Source organism: Motacilla alba, chromosome 1A, assembly GCF_015832195.1.
Source record: "Motacilla alba alba isolate MOTALB_02 chromosome 1A, Motacilla_alba_V1.0_pri, whole genome shotgun sequence".
Taxonomy (NCBI): Eukaryota; Metazoa; Chordata; class Aves; order Passeriformes; family Motacillidae; genus Motacilla; species Motacilla alba.
Window position 1 is genome coordinate 28,147,547 of NC_052031.1, and position 17,018 is coordinate 28,164,564.

Consider the following 17,018-nt stretch of genomic DNA (forward strand, 5'->3'; position numbering starts at 1 on the left):
CCTGGGAATAGGGGAGTTCTTAATATGTAGGCTGCCAAAAGATCATGTTCATCTAACTTTTGCCTTAGAGAAAAAGATTGCCACTTTTGGACTCTGTCCTAGTCAGCAGTGAATCACTGCTTGCTCAAACACAAAGCTGGATAAATTTTGATGTTGTAGAGAGCAAGAAACTTGGAAACTTTTAAGTCTGATTACTACAGAAAAAAGGTATTTTTCTGTATCTCTCCTATTTCCAACCACCATGCTGCATTATTTTAATGTGAGAACATTTCACAGAAGCTGTTAATGCTGCTTCAGATCCTCGTGGGATGGAGACTGGAATCAGTGAATTTGAAGTGACATTTTATGCTGATGGCATATTAATATGTATGATCTAGGAAGGACTTCAGCTTTTACTACAGTTTGAATCACCACTAATTTTGGAAAATTTTCTGGCCTTAAAATGAGATGTAATACATTTCAAACCCTGCCTCTGCATATACCAGATAACACACTGGCCATCTAAGTTTTCCCATTTAAGGTGAAATGCAAAGTTGTCCCAAACCTCAGCTTATGCTTCTCTTTAAAAGAGAAAATCATGATAGCAAAATATAAAATTAATATAGAACATCTGGCTGTGCCTTGATTAATTTTAAAACATAACCAAGGGCCAAATCCAGCTCACTTAGGTGGGGAGCCTCTTAGAAGTTAATATCAGAGCCTTACACTACATTGTATGTTATTGATCTGAATCTTTGGTGATACAAGCAGAAGCTGATGCATCCATTACACAGCTCCAGCATGAAGGGTGGAAACATCTTAAAATACATCTGAGTGGGCTGAACAGGACAATATTAATAGGTAGGAAGAAAAAGCATGTTCATCCTGTCTAAAAGTGCACCTGATTTGGACCTGTTTATTTCCTGCTGATGTCACTGAAGCATCCTGCTGCTCAGCATTTCTAAAAACTCAAGCTTCTTTTCTGAAAACCTTTATAGGTTAAAAAAATTAGTGATGAGGTAATACAGCAGGGAGGAGCTGTATTAGCACTTTGACAAAACACCCCACAACAAGACTATCAGGCTGTACATGTCAATCCTCAGTGCAGCAGTAGGTAGTCATTAGAAAGTTGCATTAGTACACCAGAATTAACACTCATGAATCCATGATGATAGGCAGTTAAGGAAAAATGTATATTTAATTTGTCCAAATATTCTTTAATGATGTCATCTCTGATCTTTCAGGTCTGAGTCTCTTAAAAAGAGGAGTAGATATTGTTGGTCAAACTCAAAATATTTTTAAAACATTTTCAAGCATCAGAAAGTTATTTCTCTCGTTTTTTTTCCATTTTTGGGCTCATTATGGTAGAAACTATTAAACCATGTAGTTGAAATTTCTAATTCAGCACTCTTGACATTCCCAGAAACAGAAGATACCCACTTCATTTGAGAGCATTCTTCCAGGAGATGTTCAGCTAAACTACACTCCCTCAAGTGCTAGCATAAACAGCCACAACATCTTCACTGCGGCTTTATCTGCACAGACTGTTTCTTAGTTTGGTCTCTAAGAAAAGATCTGGCATTGGTCTTATCTGCCCGTATGCATTCCTCTTTGGATACACTCTTTAATTATGTTTAAACTCCTCATGTCTTTCAACCACATCTTGCAAATGTGTAGGAGACAAAAAGATCCTAAAAGTTAAATAAAACCTGGCAAACTTCTAGAGGAGAAAGCCCTTCCCCTGGGACTTCCCACCCACCAAAGGACAACATGAACCCCACTGTCACTGAACATCAGAAGAACCAGACACGATCCATATCTCTTGGGAAAACCACATTCATCTGTTCTGCCAAATCTTCTGCCAGTCTTCTGTCACCCTGGGGATGCCCTCCCCCCCAGGAACACCAGGAGGCCATGTCTTTGCTCTGCCAGCTCCCAGGCAACACAGTTAAAGGCCCACTGTGGCCCTCTGCCTGGCTTGGGAATGAGAGAGGAAAGGGAACAGAAAGTATGGAGGCATTGATAATGGAGACTGATCTGAGCTCCCTGCAGTTCCTTTAGTTCTGTCCCTTGCAGGTGTTACCCAAAATACTGTAAAAAGCCACCATCTGTCAGAGGAGGTCATGGTTTCCAGTCTTGCTGAGGGCAGAGAGGGAGCACCTGTGTGAAATAACAGCAGTTCTCACACACCTACAAGGAAGAGAAAAAAAATCACAAACTGGAGCAAGTTCTCTCTACTTTTAATGACATTCTGATAGAAAAAAATAATGCTCAAGATGTGTTTTTAGAGTAACTCGTCAAGGTGGTCTTCGACATAAGTACAATAAATCCTATTTATAAGTTAAATAAAATACAAACCATTGAGATGATTTAAGTCTACTTGTGGAATAAGCAATTGTATGCATTTTAATTCAGACTCATTAATAAGTAATTTCTGAAAGCATAACTTCAGGAAAACTGGGCTTGGGAGAAAAATAAGGCTAAATAGATCAAGAGCTGGAAAAGCTACAAAATCCAAACTCATTCTTTCTCCTTGCTCATAATATTTGCTTCTATATTATGCTGACATTTCTAAAGATTGACTACTATAAACCATTACTGCATATTATTTCTACTGTCAAATGCAATCATGAAACTTCAATGTTGTAAATGTCTCATGGAGAAAGTAAAATATATCTAGGAATCATGTTTGCTAGTGCACTAGAATTCTTAAGTATATGAGCGAATCTTTCTTTTTTAGCACTGCATTATTTGTGTTAATGTAAGCTGAATCTCAAAGGGACTGGCCTTGGGGTCAATTAAATATTTGGAGTATCACAGCTTTCATATTTGAGGAACACCAACGGAGGAAAGTGCTCCTTGGCTATTTATGTTTAACCTATTTTGTATAGGTAGGCAACAGGCATGGGATTAAAGAGGATATTCTATACTGCATAAATCACGGTATGTGTAACAAACAAATAGAACATATAGAAGAGTCAGAAACATATTCTTATATGATTATCTTATGGCCCATATCAACAACAAGATATTAATGTTTCATTTTCCTTTTTTTTTTTCTATTGCTTCCATCTTTCTAACCTATTCTTTTTCTTTTCTTTTTTTTTTTTTTTGATACTGTATCATGCAAGAGTTTGACACTGAAACAGTGCATGGATTCCCATATTGCCATGCACCAATTACCATTGGCTTCTTTCATTTTTGACTGGTTTTCTTTGACTTACTAATAGCTTTTTCCAATCTGTGTCAATTTAAAATGCATAAAGTAATCAAAATTCGCTGCACACACTTCCTAACCTGTTCACCTGGCTTAGACTAAGACCAGCCACATTCTGGTGGCAATGATATTTAACTTTATTTTCAAAGGCTTAAATTCAGGAATTATTTAAATAAAAGTTCTGAAAATCCTACCACAAAATTCCCACATTTATTTATTTTTATTTTGTTATATTTCACTCTGAACTTTCCATATATGTTTTTAAATTTTTTACTTGCCTCCCTTACCAGTTGATGTGTAAGTTAGTACTACAAAAAATGCATAGGTAAAGGCAGTTTTCTAAAGGCTGTGCAATGTGACACTGGAAAGAAACATGCAAAAGGGTAGAAATACCCTGAACAATTTCTTTTACTCTGAACAGCTGTCAAAGCCTTTACTGAGACATGCTGACTTGGAAACTGAGGTTCTGCTTCTCTTCCAGTTTGTGGTACCTTATTTTACTAATACTGGGGTGACTGTTTTTCCATCTTAGGTGTTTATGTCATTTTGCTTTGTGGAAAGGAAGCCCTAGGAACAGCCACTGGGGTGTCTGCTGGTTGATCAAGTACTGCAAGGGCAAGAGGACTTAACGCTTCTCAGGAGAGACTGTCATCAGCAATGAGGTGATCCCTTTCCAGTCCATTTTAGGCTCTGTCACCTCATAAGATGAGTGAGTGGCTCTTCTCAGTGACAGCAACTGATGAGAATTCATAATGTGAAAAATTATCCCCTTAGACTTTTTTCCCTTGATTTAATGGGTGCTAAAAAAGAAAGCTTTTTCCATCTGCATACCCTTAGGGAGCCGCTCTGTGCAGAAAGGAGATGTCTGCAGCAAGTGCATTGTGGACCGGCTCTGCAGGGACAAATTTAAAACCTGTGACGTCTGCAGGTTTCAACAGTTGGATTGGGAAAGGGAAATGAGGTAGAAAGGCCCAAGGCAAGGCAAGGCTCTGATGTTCCCTTACATTTATAGCCACTGCTAGCAGCTTCTGCTGGGGCTGCAGCCAGCCCCACGGTGTGCAGAGCAGTGCAGGCGTGCTGGGCAGGGTGGGCAGCCAGCACAGCCTGGCTCGGGGAGGGTGGCACAGACCTGGCAGCTGTGAGGGGTTAACCCACACACACCCCTGCTTTCTCTCAGCCTGGGTCTCACCTCCTCTTGCTCCTTCTCTCTTGCCATGTTAAGTACTAGCAAGTAGCTTATGTTTAACACTGAACAAGAGAGAGGGGGGGGAAAAGTACAGGGGAATAAAGAAAAAGCAGCCTCAACGCTCAAACAAGTGTATTGATATAGGTCAAGTGCATAGCCTTCTCTGCCTGAGCTTCCAGTTTGAGATGGCTTTGCCTTGCTCATAGTCTGCTAAAGAGAAAGAGAAGTCCCAGTTTCCTGTTCGGACACAAATTTCCAGTTTGTGCAAATAATTCTGACCCAGAATCTAAAGAATTTAATTATCTACCTCCTCATCCACAAAATAGGTGTAGGAGCCATTTCCTCCTTCAAATTTGTTTACTATTAAAATGTTCTGCTAAAAAGGTATATGGAAAAACCACATTGGAGTGCTCATATCTACCTTTGACTGTACCAAGGCCTACAGTAGAAATGTAGTACTGAGAAAAACCACTTGTTCAGCTGCTGGAGGTGTCCAAAGCTGACAGCATAGTTAATTTCTATCAGGTAGGTTCCTAAAAGGCTAAACAGGCATGCTTAGGAGCATTTGGCTTTTATAGTACTGGGCAGGTTGACTCTTAGATCACACACAATCTCACTGCTCCTTGAATTTCTCTCTCTGCAAGGTTCACACCTCAAGGGTGTGACTGCAGAGCACACCTCCCAGGTCAGGCACATCCTGGAAGGTGCTTTTATCCACCTGTTGCATTGGAAAGTGCATATTTCAACCCTGACTGCCCTAAGGTGCCCTAGTGAGGCATCTTGTTAGCCACAGGCATTGTATAGAGACTTAACTGCTGTGAATTCTGCTGTGTAGCATTAGCAGTAAGTGAAAAGAAAAGTGAAAAGCTGTTTCAGAACTTGCTTATGGCCATTTAGTGGATGAAAGACGTGGGTTAAAAATCTAGACCTCCCACTTACTGGTTTTTAAGACTTGTTCTCATTTTCCTGGTGGCCAGAGCAGATTATTGATTTATTTGATGTCATACATAGTTGCACAAACATAGAGATCATACAGTGTCTTTGTGCTGGTGAATAACAGATTACAAATGTTTTCTGGATGTAATCTTTTTCACTGAATGTGTGCAGCTTAATTGAATTTTCTTTCCTTAACTGATGAATGCAAATACTTGCTCAGGTTTCAGCAAAAATCTGTACATTTTCAGACTTGGACACTTCCTCAAACACTTTTACTGTGCTCAGTGATAAATTGTAGTACAGAAAAATTGCTTCTTGACTTAAAAATTGTAAACCTTCTGAGGTGATTATTTTAATATAACATTAGTAATATTGTCTAATTTTATGCTTATAATCTTTTTTTTTCCAAAGTGCAATGACAAAAATTCTTTGCAGACTTTTGATGATAACAGATTTTAATAGCAAAGGCTCAAATCCAAGTTCTTATCTCAGAGTGAAATTGCTGAGTCTTCCTAGCTCTGGATTAGTTACTGCATTTCACTAGTGTGACTGGAAAAAGAACCTTTTTGTGAAATCCTATGGATGAATGGTAGTCCAAAATTTTAATGAAAATCAGGGGGGAAATACAAAAATACATATTTTATTCCCACATATGAGAGTTGAAAGTTCACAGGATTTTCCCTTTGCCTTCAGTGGAGCCTGGAGCCTTACAGTTACCTTCAATATTTCAAAGCAGCAATTCTTACTTTCTTCTGATATTTTCATCAGAAGACTTGGAAACAGCTGTATAATTCATCCTTTGAGCTGTAGATCCTCTTAGGATGAGGAAAGAACTATGGGCAGATATGACCCTCTGTTTATCACAGAAATAGCTCTTCCTCCCAGCTCTGATGATCAGGAGCAGCTGGGTTTCTGTGCTGGTAAAGAATTCTTTCAGGGCAGTTACCCCCACCAAAATCCTACCTCAAAGTATGTCTGTGTGTGTGTGTGTATGTGTAGGTACCTGTGACTAAGGAAGCAAATGCTTTCTTATCTCAAATTACTTTTTTTGCCTTACCAAGCAGAGTGAAAATGAATGTTAGAAGCTGTTGAAGACATGGACTGATCGGGAGACAAGGCACTGCACATTTATTTGATCCATGACCGGGTTCAGTCCCAGTGTGGTGCTGTCACAGCTGTCCCCAGTGTTCAGGAGAGCACTACTGTTCCTGTGCTACTCAGCCTCTCTCCATCTCCCTAAACTGGCATTTCCCTCATTGACCACCTCAGTGAACCCATGACTGGAGTGGCTGTATGAAACTTGGACCTGTAGGTGCTGAGACCGTGGAGAAGCAAGAACAAATTATAATTATGTTGTGTCTTTAAGAACATTTTAGGACAGTATAAAGATTGTGGTTTTCACTTCCTGATTACATCAGAACTAACAGGACTAATTGTAGGAATCATCCTTTGTAAGCACATTGGTAACATTTGCATGTATTTATCCATGTGTATCCATTTCCATGGAAGTCTGGCGTGCAGACAGCTGTTATCTTTTGATGAGTTTAGTATATTTGTCTGTATTACAGGTTCCTGCACTGGAAAATTGCTTCTGCTAAAAACCCAGTTGCCTGTGCTTCCATCTGTGCTGACATCATGGCAAAAAAAGATAATTTCTTAGTCCAGCACAAGCAAAGAAAATGTCAACTTCCTGGAACAGTTTTGCCAGTGCATTGACATTATATCAATGCCCAAAGTGGGCCAGAAAGGACAGAGTTGTTTTTTTCAAGTATGCTTACTATAGGAATCCCAAACCATTGTTTAATTAATCACCTAATCTAAAGGAAGCCGAAAGGCTCCAAAGCTCAAACCTGGCTGCCTCATTCCTACGACTGCAATTATACTGGTGAATAAAATGGGCCAGGGACTCCAGAAGGACTTCTAGCCTTGCCCCTAAGCCTCCACCTCCCAAAGAGGGCAGCCACCTCAAACTATCTCGAGGCACTTGCCCCTGCAGCGCTAATGCTGTGTCCAGCTGTGGTTTGGGAGGCTGCTCACATGCTTCAGCCAAAACTATTTCAAGCATCACACTAACAGAAGCAATACCAGCTTAACAGATCATGAACCAATGTCAGGGCCTTTTCTCTGCCCAGTTTAATTTATGAATGAAGACATTACTGCCTGTGCTCAGACCTGAAGTTCTGGGCCATGTTTAATGAGGTCAAAGGGATACATTGGGAGACTGGGAGACAGAAGAGGATATAAACAAACAGTGAGACCAAATTAATAGTTAGTTAAATTCAAAAATGGAGACGAGGACACTATTTAAAAATAATTTTCTATAACATTTTGGATGACACGGATTTGACTCCATGAGCAAAGCAATTAGAATAAATGGATAGATGATTAAAACCAGTATGAATAGCACAATTAGTTACTCAAGGTGTCTGATTTCCTTTTCCAGGTGGGAGAATGTGATTTTGATCTGCAATATTGGATTATTGTGCATTGTCTTCAAGATGAGAGACTAATTGACAGTGCAGTTCATTTGCTTATTTATTTCATGGCCATGGTAATCCAACAAAAGCTGAGGGTTTCTGTTTGGCAAGTCAGAAAGAGTAGATTGGTCATGCTTCTCAGTAATATTTGTGTCTGCAGATGTTCTGTGAGGCATTGCAAATCTTTTTTTAAGCAAATCACCAGTATACATAAGAGATCTGCCATCCCAGATTCAGTTCTAGGGGAAGATATGTGCAGAGTTTTCCTTCTTGCTTTGGGGGGAAAAAGAAGTCTCTAGTGTATTGCCCACATGATGTCTTTTTAGTCATAGAAAAAGAACCATTCATTAGTGGGTCTCAAAAGCCCCCATGGATTTCCCAGAGGGATGCTCCTGAGATTCAGAGTTTGAAGTAGAAATTGCAGAATGGGTGAGGACACACCCTGACTCTACCTCAGAAGTTCTCAGCCCAGGAAATAACTCGTGATCGAGCCTGGACAGACCAAACCTGTCATCCTTTCCAAAAAATGATGGTGTCTGATCCACACATGAAGGAGTCCGCTGAAGAAACCCCTCAGAAAGCTCCATCCCTCTCTGCTCTGGGAGGTTTTACACAGGGCTGGGGGCAGCAATCTGGCCCTGTGTTTTCAATAGTGAAGTTATGTGGGGAATGTGTCAGGGGTTTCATGTTTCAGTGTATGTTGTGGGTTGTGCAGCAATGAAGGGGTAGAATCCAGGCGGCTATTGATCCTAACTACGCTTCTCTAGACATTGCTGTGTTTTAGCTTTTCTTTAAATGAAAGTGTTGTTTATACATATGCTGTAGTTTAAGGGAGCTCAACAAGTAATTTTCTTATCCTGACTTATTTCCTTTATGGTGTGGCAACAAAGAGAGCGCTAGTACAAGCGATTTCAGAATTCTGTGACCTGACGGATATCCCAAAACGGGAGGAAAAGAGAGGAGGAAACCTTTTGGAGAGACATGAAACAGGCGTGCTCACACGTGCGCGTTATTTACCAGCACGAGGGTGCATCAGTCAGAGCCTGAGCGATTCGCTGTCCCGCAGCCTTTCAACTCCCTCCCTCCGTCCGCGGCCACAGCCCAGCCCCGAGAGCCCCGCCGGGGACACGGCTCTGCCGCCGGGACAGCGCCCGGCGGGGAGGGCGGCGGGCTCGGGCCGAGCGGCGGCGCGTCCCCGCGCCTCGGTCCCTCGCCCCGCCGCGCAGCGAGGATGCCCCGAGAGGGCGGAGGTGGTGCCGGGGCTGGGCGTGGGGCGGTAGCGCCGCGGAGAGGGAGCTAATGCGAGAGGGTGGGGAGAGCCGCCGGGATCTCCGTCTCCGCGCTGCCGCCCGCCTCTCCCGGCGCAGCCCCGCTCCTCCGCCCTCCGGGAGCGGCTCCAGCGGCGCCGGGGCCGGGCCGGGGTCGCGGCGCCGAAAGTTTCGCGGCGCCCGGCCGCGCCATGGGCTTCGACCCGTCGCGCTTCGCGGGGCCGGTGGCGGCGGAGCTGCAGTGCGGGCTGTGCGGGCGGGTGCTGGAGGAGCCGCTGTCCACTCCGTGCGGGCACGTCTTCTGCGCCGGCTGCCTGCTGCCCTGGGCGGCGCGGCGCCGCCGCTGCCCGCTGCGCTGCCGGCCGCTGGCGGCCGCCGAGCTGCGCCCCGTGCTGCCCCTCCGCAGCCTCGTCCAGAAGCTGGAGGTCAAGTGCGACTACAGCCCGCGGGGCTGCGGCCGCACCGTGCGGCTGCGGGAGCTGCCCGCCCACCTCGCGGCGTGCCGCTACGGGCCGCCCGGCCCCGCCGAGCCGCAGCCCCCGGCCGGGCACCCCGCGGGCCGCTCGCCGGGCAGCTCGGCGGGGCAGCCGCGGGCGGGCGGCGGGCACCGCTGCCTGCGGGCGCTGCGGGGCGGCGGCGCCCCGGGGCCCGGTCAGGAGCTGAAGAGGGAGGCCCTGCGCTGGAGCAGGAGGGAGAAGTCGCTGCTGGCGCAGCTGTCGGCGCTGCAGAGCGAGGTGCAGCTGACGGCGCGGCGGTACCAGGCGAAGTTCGGGCAGTACATGAGCCACATCAGCAGCATCGCCCGGGACCTGGCGGGCGGCCAGTCCGGCAAGGTGAGTGCGGCGGCAGGGATCGGGGGGCAGCGCGCCCCGGTCTGCACCCCTCCAGCTGTGCTCTCCTCCAGCCTGCTTTTCCCGTGCCTGACTTGGGAACCACCAAGTGACGGTGGTGGGGCTGTGTCCCCGGGGCCGGCAGTCACCACCACAGCAGCTCGGGACCCAGCCCGATCCCGCTGTCCATCCCCCGTGCGATGCGAGCCATCCCTGCCCGTCCCTTCTCCCCTTTAGGGGAGATACAGCCGCCGGACCCTGTTGCAGGATGAAGAATTTTATTTTCACTGATTTTTTGTATCACCTCCACTGGGGACACCCTTCTTGCCTATTCCTGTTCAGGCGCCCTTTGGTTGCCGAAACCCCGTGCTGCGGTCAGCCCAGCAGTGCTTGGCAGAGGCTGCCACCGAGCGCTTGCTCGGCCGGAGAGGATGGGGAACGGGCGGGATGGGAGATGGCTTCGCTCCTGGGCTGGCAGCTGGCAGACGGGTCCTGGCTCCTCCGATCCGGGTGTCCACATCAGACTGCTCCGCCTCGCAGGGACCCAGCTGCTCTTGCTGCTCATTTTGCTCCAGCTGGTACTGGCGGCAGCTCAGGGGCGTGGAGGTGGCTTTTAACTTCTATTTGAGCAGCTTAGAAGTTGTCCTAAAAAACTTGAGTGTAAAATTATTGTCGACTTTGGAAACGATGGCGAAAGGACAGCAAAGCTTTGGTAGAATGCGGTGACAGCTGCCGCCGTTGATAAGCAGAGGCCGGAGCAGTGCTGCGCTCTCCCCTCAGATCTGAGGGCATTGCCCAGAGCCTGACACGCTCCTTAGGCAAAACAAACCATGCGAGAATTGCGGTGAGCTGGCTTCACTTGCTGTGATGGAACTAGTTGGTTTTTGATTCCTGCCTGGAAGCTCACTGTGCAGGCTCAGGCATTGCCGATTGCAGCCGTGGTGAGAAGTGTTTTAATGCAAAGAATTCTTCTTTCTACCTAAATCTGTGTGGGCTCTTGGGAAGCAAAATCCCAGGTGGGAAAGGTCGGAGCAGTGAAACTCACACCTGAAGAAGCAATGTAGTGTGCTGGGCATATCTGCATGGAAAATGGGAAAGGGGACATTGTTCACAGGACACCAGAATGCCTCAGAGTACAGGTCTCACAGGTCTTCGTGGCATTGAGTAACTCTGTTTGAAAACTTGAGTAATTTTTTTTTTTTAAGTTTCCTCTGGTTAGCTAGTCCGTGAGGTTTAGGTTGCTGGACCTGAGAGGTGTGCTCATACACTTGCTTCACCTCTTGGCAGATGAGATAAGGTCATGTGGAGTGGGACAGCAGTGGCTGCTGGGGTGGGGTGTGCTAGGAAAGCAGTGGCTGACGAGGGGAGGAGAGGTGTCGGGAAGGAGAGAGGCGTCGGGCCCGCCGGTGAGGAGCTGGCCGCGGTGCGGCGGCCGCTCCCCGCGGCCAGCGCCGCTCCCCGAGCTGCCAGGAGGGGGCGCTGTGGGCGCTGCCCGGGCGCCGCCGCGCTCAGCGCTGGGGAGGAAAACCATCAGCACCGTAAAAACACGGAATTAAATTCAAACCTACCGTTCGGGCATAAAACAGCCACTGACACTGTTAATAAAATGTGGGTTTCAGCGTAAAATAAGGTAACTTGCTGTGCTAAAGCCTCCAATTTTTAATTTTTTAAAGATTTTAATTCACCTGGTCCACTGAAGGAAAATATTTTTCTGTTCTCATTTTTAACTTTTATTCTGTTTATGCTTCTCAGTGTCTGCTTTATATTTTAAGCCTTTTTTTTCAGAATACAACCCATATTTTTAAAGATGTTTTGGATTCTTTCTTTTTGGAGAGAAAAAGTTAGGGATTAAGAGCTGTTTTTCAGCTTCTCTGTTCTCTGAAAGTTGTTTTAAAATGTCTACTGGTATGACTTTGGGGTCTGAAAATGATAATGTGTATTTTAATCTGTATGTTTAATATGTTAACACTTATAGGGATTTTATGTTTATAGAGACTTCCAGACATTTGGAGCTCTAACTTTTTTCAGTGGTGCCAAGCATTCCTCACACCCAAAACTTATCCTTTTTTTCTGTTCAGCTGACGATAACTGGAGATAATCAGGTGTTACCTGCTAACTTTTCAGTGAATCATGACTTTTCCTTTGTTTTTTTTTTCCAGTGCCAAGTCTTTTCAGCTCAATTTTCCTTCAAGCTTTATCTTATATATTCTCCAGCTCAAAATCTTACGTGCAATAACGTTTTCATTTAATAACTTCTTGAGACTGTGTTCTTTAACAGTGTTACTCTCTTGCTTCTTAGGGAGGAGTGCGCAAACCATTAATGATCATGCTGCACCGAGAAAATGACACTTTGGGATTCAATATTGTAGGAGGACGACCCAATCAGGTAATGCAAAAAGTAACTGTAGGTGACTTTTACTGGATACACTGTTAATTAAGAGTAACTTTTGATGGCAGTAGGTATTGAATCTATTCTTCAGATAGAAGAACTGTTTATCATCAGGTATACCTGGAGTCGTTGGTAGGAGGATGTTACCTCATGAGAATTGTGTTATGCTCATTTTTTGGAAGGGTGTTCATAGTGGTTTTGCTTTAAAACTTTAGGCTGGTTTGCACTCAGTTCCCACGTGAATAATATGTACTCATGCAAACTGTTCAATGGAAATCTCTGGACTACTTGTAAAAGTCATTGTTGCAGGATTAAGCCTTTGGAATTTTGTGAAACAGCTTGCCTTTTTTTTTAAATTTACAAGAGAGAAGAAAATTTGCTTCTGTAGCTCAGATAGTTTAAGCACATGTCCTGTTCTCACATGCCTGCTTTCAATTTTTCCTTATGAACTGAAAGGGTTTTCATCAGTGCTGTATCTTAATCTCATCAGTGTAGTTTTAGAAAGTTCATTGCAAACCATAGAATATGCATAAGGATCACTAGCCCCCACTTAGAATATACAGATGATTATGCTTGCTTTTTTTTTTTTTTTTACTTCATCTTTCCAAAAGCATTAATCAGGACTGTCATTGCATATGAAGGGTAAAGGAACCTGTTAAACTGGAAAATTAATAGTTGATTAAAAAGGGCTGGTAATAATTATGTACTGATCAGGTTCTTGTTAAGGGGAGAATTGTAGCCTTCTCGTATTGTTGAGGAGGGGAGTAGGACCCTGTGTATTAGTTTGGCAATCTTCTGCTCTAAAGCTGTATTTAGTGGTGCCAAAGAGTCTGTTCCCATCAGTCCACTCTCTGTGCTGCAGTTACTGTTCCCTGTGGGTAAATATCAAGACCAGCAGTTATCAGATGTTGGGGCTGTAAATCCAAAGAAAGAGTTTCTTCGATTTTTCTAGTGGAAAGATGAGACAAGAGGTGGCTACAAGTTAAACCACACATGCCATGATTATGTTCATATTTGAGTGTAGCAGTAACAAAATTCAGATAATCTTTAGTTTGGATTGCATTGTGATGTCTCTTATTTACATCTGTAGCAGAACTGCAGGGAAAAGGGAGCATGTGCTCAGTTTTCTTGGCGTGGCAACTGAGCTTCTATAAGTCAGTATGTTGACAGTGCATACTGCAACAGTGATAAGCATCACAAACTGTCAGACTTTCTGACTTATTATTTTGTAATTTTAAGGAGTAAATGATAAATATATGAAGGTCAGTAGCACAGTGTGTTGAGAACACTGCCAAATGGAGAAAAGGAAATTAATTTTTATTAATACTCATATTTGGAGACAGATTGGTGAGGTTGTGAGGCAGGAATGGGTCTCAGGTGGTTTTGAGTCTTTGAAGTTCAGTTTGGAAATTTCTTTGTGTTTTGTTCTTATTTTGACAAATGTGACTACCACACGCTTTTGATTGGCATTTCCCAGGTATCAGTGTGAGACTCAGTGTATCTGGAGCTGAGGAGAGAACAAGAAAAAATGCTTGAGTTGACTCAAATAGTGAAAACACAAAGTTCTGCTGGAAAGCTTAAACAGTGGAACAAGAGTTGTTAAAAAGACAAAGAGTTCATGAAAGTGCTCTGTACATTCAGGCCATCCAGGGGAAAAGTGCCCTTGTTTAAAACATTGGCTCTTGCAGCAGAGGAGCAGAACAGTGATGTCTCTAAATTAGTCATGTGCATGGGGATGTGTTCTTCATCACATTTTTTATGTTCTAGAAGTGCAATGCAGCTTTTTTCCATTGGAAAGCAGGTGACTCTTGGTGACTTGGGTAATGCACGTACTTACTTTCTGTTGGCTGTGCTTATTTTTAGTCCATAATAGGCATCCCCACTGTTTGCCTTCTACCTGAAGGAAGGAGGAGAGGAAAGGAACAGCTCATCATAGGATCATCTTTTATTTTGTCAGAAAGGAGCTTGCTTCTCATAAGTGTGCTTCTGAGAGGTGATTCATTATTCTGAGGGAGCAAGGCTGCTTTGATGGGCCCCAGCTCTGTCTGGCTGGGAGGACTGTTTCCCTGAGGACACCACATCAAAGTCAGGCTGGAGGGAGGTGTGCTGCAGGCACAGCTGCTGCACAGCCCCTGGGCTGTGTGACAGTGCTGGAGCTCAGTGTGCCTTGTGCTGTGTTTTCCTGTCAGGAGTGGTGGGTACCAGCACATGCGACTGATGGGGACCACAAGCCAGACTGAAATACCCTTTTTTAAAATAGGTCATAGATAGCTTTTGAAAAAGCCAGTGAAATTTCTGATGGAAAGAAATACATTTTTATGTGGGGGACGGTGCTATAATCTAGCTTTTTGTTTTCTCATGTTAAAACAAAACTACATGCCCCTTGTACTTTCATTAATGGCCATTATGCTTCTTTTATCAGAGTTTAATTTCAGACTGCTTAGATGGGAAGTCAGTGGAAATCTGTTCATAATTTCAAAATATTGCTAGAACTGTTACTGTGTTTCCCTTTTGCTTCTTCCCTGATATGTATGAGTATCTGTGAAAAAAGGGGGAAAAAAAGGAATTTATGAAAGCATAGTCTGACTAGTATTTTGCTGAAGAAATATTTATTGACCTTAAATCTACCTGGGTCAAGTCCCCCAAGGAATGTTGCCACATTGTGTAAAGTATGTTTTACATATGTCTTCACAGTTTTCTTAATAGAAAAAATGATAAAGTATTTTCCTATGAGTGTATAGGACCTAGACTAGAAACCTGTGCACATATGAACTGTGCTGTTGGTCAGGGATTCACCAGTCTCAGAATGAAAATAAACATCCTATAAACTGCAATCCAAACATAAATCAGCTGGAAAAAGATTCCTTTGGTTATTGCTAGCTAGGTCATTATTTGCATAAACACTTAAAACTCTGTAAGAAGGCAGTGTCTGCTTGACATTAGATCCTTATTAAATATTTAAAACTACTTTTAATTATCATGGGATGAAATAAAGTAATTCCAGTATGTACAACATCAGTTGTATTGTTGCAGCTGTAGTAGATAACTTGACTGTTTTAAATTCGACCTTATGTGAGTTGTACTTAGTGTTGCATAGAGATCAGCTGGAGATGGATTCTCTTTTTGTCCACAGCTCGTCTGTGTGGATTTCATAGTTGAGCAAGTTTTCAATCTCCCATGTGAATAGGATTTATGAGGTTAACCAGTTTCAGCCAAATCCTCTCACTGTTACGTGCCAGCTAACTCATGTCACTTTGTTCCTTGGAGCTTTATTTTCAAATGCAGTAAGGCAGTTTGCAAGCAGCACTACTGCAGGAGCCCTTCTGAGAGAAGCACTTGTGCTTCCATTTTTTTGGGTGCCTTCCACTGTGCATTTATGTGCCAGTCACTGGCTGCTGTGAAGTCTGAGGTTTGCTCCAAGTGTTTTAGCTGGAATTGGGTTACTGTTGCACACTGTGTCTCACTTAGACTAAAATAACCGGAAGTAAATGGATAATCTTATAAAAATTGCTGGAATAGTTCATTAATTCTGTCCTTTTGATTAACAGCTACTTTGTGTTAAGCAAGTTAAAAAAAAATCTCAAGGATCTCAAGGAGCTTAATTCTTAATTCAAGGAGCTAAAAAAATTGAGCTGCATATTTCAGGTGGATTTACATTTTTCATTGCTGCTGATTTTAGTACTATCTCAATTTTTGTACTAATGTGGCCCTTTTCTGAAATTTCCTTGTTGCCTGGTACAGAACAATCAGGAGGAATCTGCTGAGGGAATTTATGTGTCAAAGATTTTGGAAAATGGACCTGCAGACAAAGCAGAAGGCCTGCAAATTCATGACAAGATTATTGAGGTAAGAAAGAACCCACACCAATGGATTAGTCTGTCATATTATCAGATTAATAAAGGATTTGATGGTTTTCACCCTAAGTAGGTTGTAATTTTCCTCTTTTGCTGTGTCTGAACATGATTCTTGTACACTGAACTGCTTGAACATTTCTTAGAATTAAAGACACAAGATGGATTTTCCCAACAAGTAATAAATTTACTGGTGTTGGGATTAAGCTGATCTAGGTGAAGCAAAGATGTCAACACTTAAATAGCAAGCAGTAAAAGCATTTTGTATTTCTTTTCATTAAGTTGAGAAAGAAGACGAATGACTGAAAATTCACAGGTTTAGTGAAACTGATTTTGTCCTGTGTAGGGACTGTTACTTTCATGACTGTGGGACAAGGCAGAGAAGATGGCTTGCTAAGCACCACTGTGAAGCCTCTTAAGCAATTAGAGAAAATACTTCCTGCTGTATGATCAGAAGGAGGTGATCTGTTGTTCTCACCTGGATCACTACAGCACTTTCGTGTAATATGCTAGCATAGAATTTTCAGTTTGCTCCTGCATTGTATGCAGTTTTTCTCATAAAATAACTGTAAATAATAAAAGAAATCAGTAAGTCAGTTGGAAGAATAGGTTGATGTCTAGCCTGCATGTGCACCTGTAATTAGCCCTGTAAGAAATATCAGGGGAGTAGTTTCCAAGGGTGACTGAAATTGGCTCCTTAGGGTGCTGCCAGGATGGCTTTCCCATCACAGCTCTGACACAACTCACAGTGACAGCATGGACTGCTGGCTGCAGGCTTTTTTTAGGCCACGTCACTCCAGCTTTGCAAGTTCAGGGGAGGCTCAGAAGCATGGTGTGAACTTGCCAGTGGGATGGGTGTTTGGACAAAGACACATGAAATAAGTG

General features: G+C 43.6%; 1 protein-coding gene across 4 annotated transcripts in view; it reads left to right on the forward strand.

Moving 5' to 3' along the window:
- The first annotated feature begins 9,254 nt into the window (after positions 1-9,254).
- Positions 9,255-17,018, forward strand: part of PDZRN4 (PDZ domain containing ring finger 4) — a 230,500-nt gene continuing 222,736 nt past the window's right edge. The window contains exons 1-3 of one of the 4 annotated variants that reach the window (XM_038153883.1): positions 9,255-9,896; positions 12,193-12,279; positions 16,024-16,128. In XM_038153883.1, the coding sequence (XP_038009811.1) occupies positions 9,255-9,896; positions 12,193-12,279; positions 16,024-16,128 (834 nt within the window). Of the gene's footprint in view, positions 9,897-10,803; positions 10,835-11,299; positions 11,524-11,820; positions 11,996-12,192; positions 12,280-16,023; positions 16,129-17,018 lie in introns of those variants that run through there. The other 3 variants (XM_038153885.1, XM_038153884.1, XM_038153886.1) reach the window with 3 other exon arrangements.